This window comes from Populus euphratica, unplaced genomic scaffold (assembly GCF_000495115.2).
Source record: "Populus euphratica unplaced genomic scaffold, PopEup_1.0 scaffold264.1, whole genome shotgun sequence".
NCBI lineage: Eukaryota > Viridiplantae > Streptophyta > Magnoliopsida > Malpighiales > Salicaceae > Populus > Populus euphratica.
In genome coordinates this window covers 167,017-176,494 of record NW_011500144.1, presented here as the reverse complement: position 1 = coordinate 176,494, position 9,478 = coordinate 167,017, and the positions used below count along the sequence as shown (strand labels likewise).

Genomic DNA, 9,478 nt, shown 5'->3' with positions numbered 1-9,478 from the left:
AATTAAAATAATAAATAAGTTTAGGATATTTTTAAACTTTGGGTGGGTAAATGAAAGAGAAAAGATGGTGCAATAGAAGAAATTAGGTAAAACATATTGCCCCACGACGCTTCACCTAAGACGACAATTAAGTATTTTTTGATTCTAGAGGGGGTGTCATGCACTGTTCAAATGGCACAAACAACCTTCACATTTTAGTGCGTTCTTATCAAGTATCAACAACTTTTTATTTTGTTTTTTTATACATACCAAAACACCTTTAACACCGCATGAAATTTACAGAAAAACTAGAGCCCAAAAGATATAAATACCCCTATAGAAAAAAGCATTTGTTTTAAAACCCAAGGTTATATTAATAATCTCACAATGTTATATTAATAATCTCATTGTGCTTAAGAGAAGTGAAAACAGAAAAGCCTATCTCCCAAAACAAACATAAATTTTGCTTCCAAGAGTATTTAAAACTTTACATTATGCAACAAATAGAGTAAAATATACATATCCCTCACTAATTTTACAATACCAAATATATTTCGTGCAAAAAAAATACCACCATGATAAAACCTTGAGACCTTTTTAGTTTTATATTTTAATGATATATTGTTTGTTAATAATAATCTTGATTATTAAACTTGGCTTCTATGATCATAAAATTAGGGTTCAAGATTTTAAACCCTCTGTATATACCTTTTATATTCCATCTTTAACAACAAAATATATTTTAATTGATTTAAAAACTTAAAAGAGTAATTTAATAATATGATTGTGTTTTAAAAAATATAAAAGATTGATTTATCCTTTATCAATTTTAAAAAATTAATTAACCTTTGTGAAACAATTATATTAATCATAATAAATAGTTTATTGATTTTTTTAGAAGAGCAAAATAGTTATTGTAATATTTAAATCTATAAAGATAATATTTCTAATAAATTTTTGAAAAAATAATTTTGCTATAAAGGGTTTTTTTTCAAGATAATTTTCAAAATATTTTTATTTTAAAATACATAAAAATTATGTTTTTTTTTTAATTTTTAAAACTTATTTTTAATATAAAAATATAAAAATATAAAAATTTAAAGACTTATTTTTAATATAAAAATATAAAAATAAAAAAATTTAAATAAAAAAAAGTAATTTGTTTTAAAATTTACAAAACTAGGGTTGAACCCAGCGCCCATCAACACCGGAGTGACGAAGAGGAGCAGCAATTACGTTAATGACAGGTAAGCAAACTCAAAGCACACAAGCACAAGCGCAAAACAAGCAATTATCTATCCATCCATCAACAACAAACAACAGCAATGCCATCCCATCCCACCCACAACCACACCATCCCATCCCATCCCATCCCATCCCATCCGTCCATCCATAAATTATTAATAAAAATAAAAAATAAAACACGGACACACCCACTAGCAAACACGCTCACTTGTTTGTGGCTTTCACTTTTATCCAGAGGTCGCCTTCTCTTTCTCTCACACACAAGCTCAAAGCTCAGAGATTCCTCCCCCTCCTCTTCTGTATTTTTTTCTCTTCCTCACTGTAAGTCTCTCTCTTCGGGAAGAAAAAGAAATCTCTCTTTTATTCTATTTGTTACTTTGGCTGACCTTAACTAATTTAAGATCGAAACTTTTTTTTTTTGGAATAATAATAATAATAACCTAGATCGTTAAACCTAGAAAGAAAGTGACCATCTAAAAATTGAAAAATCCGTCTCTTGTTTAACACATCTTGATTGGAAATTGAATTCTGATTTTTCGGATCCTGAATCGGGTTTGGATGTACAAATGTATGATTTCTCTGAGATTGGTTAGTTTGGATTTTGTTTTTTCAATTGATTTGTTGATTTTTGTGTATTTCTTCTTCTTGTTGTTGACTTTGTTGGTTAGTGAACAGGAAGTGTTTTTTTCATCAATTTCATGATTAGATTTAATAGAATTTATGAATATTTACTTGATAATACTCTGTTTGGTTGCTGAGAAATTGGAAAAAAATGACATTTTTGACCTTTTGTTTTGTTATGAAACTTGGGCGTGTTGTGTTTATTGTTTGAGTGTAGAAGCTATTTTTAGTTGTTTTAACTAGTCTAAACTGAGATAATTGGTAGAATTGGGTGGATTCTTTTTATTCTTTTTATGGGTGTTAGGAAATCTTGGCATTGGCCGAATTATTTTTAAATTATGTTATATGAAGATATATCTGATGTTGCTTGAATATTCTCCAGGGCAATCATGAGTGACAAGGGAGACAAGACATGCCCATTGTGTGCTGAGGAGATGGATTTGACTGATCAGCAATTGAAACCATGCAAATGTGGTTATGAGGTTTAAGCTATGAGCCGTACTTGTATATTAGTTTCTGTGCAAAAAGACTGTTGGCTTCTCCACATCTCTATTATGTTTTGTTCACATTTGTTTTCTTCTCTCTTATTGTCGCAGGTCTGTGTTTGGTGCTGGAACCACATTATGGAAATGGCCGACAAGGATAACTCCGAGGGTCGTTGCCCAGCGTGTCGTACACCTTATGACAAAGAAAAAATTGTAGGGATGGCAGCAAATTGTGAAAGGTTATAATCATGCTCACTGTGTGGTTCCTTTCCATTGTACAAATACTATTTGATGAGTTGTTGATGTCCACAATTCACCATGCACTCTTTGCTATGTAGGCTAGTAGCTGAAATGAATTCAGAGAGAAAACTGAAGTCCCATAAGGTGAAGCCAAAAACATCTGATGGAAGGATGCATCTAAGCAATGTTAGAGTCATTCAAAGGAATCTAGTGTATATAATTGGATTACCTCTTAATCTTGCAGATGAATCCGTGAGTATCTTTGTGTATCTTTGTGCATCTCATCACAGCTTCTATGTAGATGTAATCCTGCTGTAGTAATTCTTGCATCTGCTTACGCTTCTTTATATATTTCTGGAGTCTGAGGTGGATTTTTTTTGTTTCTATCAGCTTCTTCAGCGAAAAGAGTACTTTGGCCAATATGGAAAGGTACTGAAGGTGTCTATATCTCGAACCGCAACAGGGGCAATTCAACATGCTGCAAACAACAGTTGTTGTGTGTAAGTTCACTTTCCATTTTTTTGGTCAAATGCCCCCCCCCCCCTCTCCCACAGTGGGCTGAAACTTGAATCCTAATTAGGGATTCTGTCATACTGTAGTCATTTGATGTTTTATAGTGTTAACATGGTACCTTTTTTCACTTGTTAGGTATATAACATATGCAAAAGAGGACGAAGCAGTTCGTTGTATTCAATCAGTGCACAGTTTTGTATTAGAAGGTAGATCCTTGAGGTAAGATGATCGTTCCTCAGTGTGTTACTTTTTTGTTTACAATCTGTTGATTGATAAGAGTTGTATACAGGGCATGCTTTGGAACAACAAAATACTGCCATGCATGGCTGAAAAATACAGTAAGAACATGCAAACTATTCATCCTTTACAAGTCTGCATACCAAGAACGGAGCTCTCTCTGCTACCCCTCTGCTAATACTTCTGTTGTTCCAGCCTTGCAGCATTCCGGACTGTTTATATTTGCATGATTTTGGCTCTGAGGAAGATAGTTTTACAAAAGATGATTTAGTTTCAGCCTTCACAAGGTTATTATCTGATCTCCACCATTTTCCAGTTTTCATCTCTCTTACATTAAATTACTTTGCTTAAGAAGACTTGCCTAATATTCCTGGTCTTTTTGCTATTCATATATACCTGTGTTGCTCTTAAATTATCTTATTGTTGTTTTAAAGGAGTAGAGTGCAACAAATTGTTGGTGCTACAAATAATTTGCATCGGCGTTCTGGAAATGTTTTGCCACCCTCATCAGATGAATCCACCAATAGGAACATATCATCCACAGCCAAACTTGATGCCAGTACTTCTTTAAATGTAAGCCTACATGTTATATTTTGCCTTTTCAGAAAAAAATTGGTTATTTCTGGTGATGCATTTGGGGGACTGTATTCTTGTAGGACTGATCATTAAATTACATAATCTGATGTAATCATTATAAGGTGAAAATATGGAATGATCTCCAGTTCAGTAAAGTTAAAATGAACAAATCTACAAAATTAGTGTTATTGTTTATTACTTATGCAGTGCTCTTACTATTTGAAATACCCTGACTGTTGCTTTCCAGCAAAATATTGTGAACTGGGATAGCGGGTCATGTGCGGATAGTGGTGCTGGAAGATCCAATACACTTCATGGGGCATCTTCATGGTATGAGATCTGTTATATGACATCCTGAATTTCATCTTATGATGTGTGGCATGCTGAATTTTATCTTATGGCATGTGGCATTCAGAATTTTATTATATTCTATTTAATGGCTTTTTCAGGGTTACACGTGTCGCTGGCAGTTTGCCACCGGTTACAAGTTTGTCATCATCAGGTGGAACTCCCAGTTATAAACCTGAGACATCACATGGGGACCATGGTCTTGCGCCAGAAGTTGTGATCACCAAAAGTTCTGGTGATATGAAAAGAACCATACCTGAAGGAAGCTGTGAAGTGCATCCTGCCAATCTAACATCGATTGACCATTTTTCTTGTCCTCCAGCATCTCAGGACAGCGCTAGTGATACTGATGAACCACAAGCTGGAACTAGCCCTTCAAAAATCACTAAACTGTCCTATTTTACTGGTCTGGATGAAGATGAAAATTTTCATGCGGATGGGGACTTGCAGGGACTATGCTCTGGATTATCATCAATTAGCATTGATGATCACCTTAAGGATGAGTACCATGAACCTGTTACTTCAGATATTTCAATTTCTAACCATAAACTGCCCAAAAGTCAAGGTTCACAACCTTTTGTGAGTGAGCCACCTTGTAATTCTTCATCCTCGCCAACACAGCGAGAATGTGCAATTGTTGAGGATTTACTATGTTTTGATGATCGGGAAGTCCAGGGCATTCGAAGCATCCATCATGAACCACTCATATCATCTTTGCTTTCTCCAAAACAGTATTTGGAGCAGCCAACCTATCATTCCTGGCAGCAAGGCGAGAATTGTCAAAGCACTATTGATGTACATCCAAGCATTGTTCCTGCTAAGCATGATGAGGTCGCTTTTCCATTCAGATCTGGCAACACTGTTTTGTCTAATGGGTTGCATGACAGGCAAGCTAATGGCCTTGTTGAGTGGGATAGGTCTTCTAACTATTCTAGTGTCTTGTCAGAGGTAGGACCGGGGAAGTGCTTGGAAGAACATGGTAGTAATGTAGCTAGTATTGACTATAAACTTGATCTAGACACAGATGAGAGCAGCATTATCTCAAATATTCTATCCATTGATTCTGGTGTATGGGAAGATTCGTTGACATCACCTCAGAGTTTTGTCAAGTTGCTGGCTGATAATGATAAGCAACAAAGTTGCCGCAAAATACCATGCATGCGAAAAGCACAGGAGAGTAGTCAATCAAGGTTCTCATTTGCCAGGCAGGATGGTTTCTCTAATCATTTGTCTAATTTTGAGCATTCACTTGAAAATGCAGCAAATAAATCTTCCTCCTCAAATTACATTATTGAAAACAAGGATCCTTGGATGGACAATTATCGTGGCGTCTCTTCAAATATTAGTTCTGTAGAATCAAATGGTTTCCTCAGCAAGCATCCTTTTACATCTAGTTTTTCAGGTGAGTGCTGTCTATTTTGATGCAATGCATGATGCATCTTCCTATTTTCTTCTGAAGCTGTTCTTTTCATGTAACTGGATGTATTATGGTTTGCCATTGTAGTACCATTGCTGTTTTGCTGTGGCCCTGATGCATATTTTTGTTAAATTTTGCCAAACATATTCTTGCCATTGTCTTGTATTACGGGAAATCCATTTTTTTTCCATGTATGATATGATGATGCATGATACATCCTTTTATGTATTTGTGAATAATGCATTGAGTTCAGAAAACTATCTAGTGATAAAGAGTAATGCCAGGGATACTCCCAACTAAGTTATGTGTTGTTTTCATAGTGGCAGTTCTTGCTAAAGCAATGGCATAGGGTACTATCAGTAAGGGAATATTTTTAAAATTAATATCATGTCATTCACTCAGGCTACACTATTCAGTAAAAAACTCTAGCATTATTCCTATCTTAACAAATATGTTTTTGATTTATTTCCTTGAATCATGGGGAATGCCATTCCGTTCTTATATCTGAATGATTCATTTCCTGTTTATTGGAGAATGTGTCTTTTTTTTCTTCCAGGGGGGGCTGTTCTTCAATAGTTTGGGGAAGGAGGATTTAAACTTCAGCTGTTCTTTTATGAAAAGGTGTTGCTGCCAGTTAGGCTATAGCTATATCCCTGTGACAGGGACATGTAGAGAACTGGAATGTTTGGTGGGGCATTGGTGCCTCCCAAACATGTAAGGTGGCTTTAGGTTTCAGAACAACAAACTAACTCTTGATGAAGGGATAGATTGTCTTTTGGAATATTAACTCTTTGAAGTTGGGAGGCAGATATTGCTATCTAGGTATTCTTAGGTGTTGTGGAAAGGACTGCAGCCTTTATTAGGGATGGTTTCCTTTTTCATTCATACCACTGTGGGAAGCATGCCTGTTATTTAGAAGAAACATGGAGATGGTTTCTAGGCTCTGGTCCTAAGGAGGTCATCTTTCTAAATGATGGATTAAAGCAAATACTGATTTTAAGTTGCTTTATAGTTATGACCGGATGGTCATTGGGGCGACATGATATGGTGGCTTCCTGCTCACATGCTAAGGGTATTTTATGAAAGAAAATGAAAATGCCTTCAAATTTTATTTCTCGACCTTGCTCCCTTATTAATCATATTTTTTATTTTATGCTTGCTTGGTATCAAACTTGGGAGGGATGCAGTGTTAGTTTCTTTTTCAGAATTTAAACCATTGATAGATTTTAGAGATGGGCTATTGAAGGTAAAATCTTGACATGCGATAATGATGCCTTTTAGATAGAACGAGAAATTCCTTTGGTCTTTAGAAAGTCAGAGCCAGAGTTGAGAAAGTCAGGAGTAGTGGTGCTTCGTCATATCATCGGTGCAGTTATTTTAGTTTTTGTTCACATGTTGGGGGAAGAGGTATCTAGAAAGATTCTGTCCAGTTTTAGTTATATTTTGGAATACTAAAATGCTTGAATCCCATAGCTTGTACGGTCAGTTATGTGAAGCCTCAACTTAGGAAGATTCTGATAAAAAAGAAACTTTATCTCAGGAAGATTTTGAATGTGAATTTCCTTGAATTTTAAATTTTTTCTTTGCCATTCTTACAAAGCTTTGGAACTACTATGACTTACTTTTTTATTTATATTTTGCTGCAATGCCATGAACAGTTTCCAAAACTTCCACGTCTCCCCCACCAGGATTCTCAGTGCCAAGTAGAGTTGTACCTCCAGGCTTTCCTACTCATGGGGCAGTGCACTATGATTTTGACCATTCTGGTTTGTGATTTATAATTTATGATGGCTTGCCTTTTTGTTGTCTTTCTCTTCAATGAATTTTAATATGTATTTTTTATTCTCCAGGAAATCATTTTCTACAAAACTCTGCACCACTATCTCGGAACATTGGCGTCTCTGGGGATGTTGAATTCATTGATCCTGCAATAATGGAAGTTGGCAAAGGATTTCTGTCAGCAAGGCTGAATAATCCAGGCTTTGATGCAAAGCCAGCTTTATCTCCTCATTTTAGTCCTTTTGATCATGATTCAGAGCTTCAGATGCTGATGCGGCAGTCAATTTCTGCACAGCAGAACATAAGGTTATCAGATCACTTCAGGAATAGATTCTCTCCCCCAGAAGATACGTATTCCATTTCACCTGTGCTTCTTGGTCAATCCCTGCCCAACAAACCTTCATCATTTACACAATTGACGGCTCAACAGCTTAGAAATGTGCACATCTCAAATGGCAGTTTGGGTGGTTGGAATGAGGTAAAAAATGTTAGTGATCCTTGTATGCCAGAATTTCTAGGAAATGGAGGGATGGGATTTAGCAAATTAGTTCCTAGTTATGAGGATTTGAAGTATCAGATGTCTGGTTCCAGCAATCTATACAACAGAGGATTTGCAATGTGATTTCTGCTGGGGATTGGAATTACTCCTTTATGCTTGAATAGGCTGATGAACTTAACATAGTGGTTAATTTGGTGCGTTCTAAGGTGCCCCTGGATGAATATGTTTCAGTTTCTTTGTGTTGGTGCATATTGGTTGTTGGCAAACCCTAGTCAGGTGTATTCTTTGCCCCTCTCATGACCAGGAACTTCGCTCTTCTAATGGAGCGGGTGAAAAGGCAGTTTATTGTCATGGCAGAATTCAGTGTGGGCTGCGAAGGGATTACTATGCCCCAAGTGACTGGGATTGCTCTTGGCTTCGCTCTCTGTGGTACATCTGAGTTGAATGGTTATTCCATTTAATCCAGATGCATGTTCATAGCATGCATCATTATTGACATCTTTTTTTCCACATGAAGAGAAGGTGAATGGCAAAAGTCTTCTTGCGTGCTTGTGAATTCAATTTCCTTTTGTTGTTTCTTCGTGGATTCAAAAAATCAATATACATCAAATAATTATTTGTTCATGCTCTACCTGTCTTTGTATTTGCAGGTTAGCTGGGAAAAGAACACTGGTTTTAACAATGCACATTTTGGCAGTTTTTTAGACTTGGAGTGAATCTGTCGTACTCACGGCTTACATGAATAAAGAAGGTACTTGGTAGTTGCACCTAATTCAGATATGTTCATCATCTTAAGAAATAGTCCCAAAGCTAGAGTTCAAATGGAAAACTGAGGCTTCCTATAGATAATAGAAAAATGAAGGTCTTCGTTTCTTTCTTTCCTTTTTTTAATGTTGCCTTGTATGAATGAAAACAGAGTTTAAACTATTGTTTGTCTTTCTCCTCACATAATGAGTTGTGCCAACGAATCTATTTGTCCTTGCATTATGGGGTGGGGGGGATACAAGATAACATTTTCGAGCTTGTTTCTGGATCTGTAATGAAGCCAGTTGATGTTTTCGTCAATATTGATCTGTAATCGTTTTGGTCAATATTGGTTGTTAAGCATACATCTGATTTGAAATGGAATAAGAAAATGAACCTATTTAGTGTCCTTTTGTTTCTCGGCGACATACAATCTTGAGACAATAAGTTGATAAAATCATATCAGCTTCTTTACTTGGTTTCAATGTTTGAGTTGCTTCCAAGGGATCTTGTCCTCTGATATACCTTCTCTGCCACAGAAATAGCTAGGTTTTCTTGCAATTATTTTGGTCGATACATGAGAATATCTGAAGAACGAAATGCAGAGACATTTAATATATAAAATTTTGCAGAATGCAGGTGTCCTTAAATCATCTAATATTTGTATTAAATTTATTGCTATTTATTTCGTACCTTAAAATCTGATGTCATTTAATATATAAAATTTGTTTCAATTTTTTTTTATTGTTATTTGTTTTTTATCCTTTTGATTTCAATTTCACCCCTTAACATTTT

The 9,478-nt window shown here is 35.6% G+C and overlaps 1 protein-coding gene across 2 annotated transcripts; it reads left to right on the top strand.

Annotated features, from left to right (window-relative positions):
• The first annotated feature begins 1,404 nt into the window (after positions 1-1,404).
• Positions 1,405-9,092, top strand: LOC105110716 (uncharacterized). 2 transcript variants are annotated; one of them, XM_011005850.1, is made up of 14 exons: positions 1,407-1,545; positions 2,228-2,327; positions 2,442-2,569; positions 2,669-2,822; positions 2,961-3,070; positions 3,219-3,302; positions 3,373-3,421; positions 3,516-3,607; positions 3,755-3,893; positions 4,144-4,226; positions 4,346-5,646; positions 7,320-7,427; positions 7,512-8,461; positions 8,590-9,092. In XM_011005850.1, exons 2-13 carry the CDS (start codon positions 2,235-2,237, stop codon positions 8,060-8,062), a joined length of 2,892 nt encoding a protein of 963 aa, XP_011004152.1. In that variant the 5' UTR covers positions 1,407-1,545; positions 2,228-2,234; the 3' UTR covers positions 8,063-8,461; positions 8,590-9,092. The 2 variants fall into 2 exon arrangements, with proteins under 2 accessions (XP_011004153.1, XP_011004152.1); XM_011005851.1 differs by lacking the exons at positions 7,512-8,461; positions 8,590-9,092 and adding an exon at positions 5,988-6,076 and having other exon boundaries at positions 1,405-1,545; positions 7,320-7,408.
• Positions 9,093-9,478: the final 386 nt, after the last annotated feature.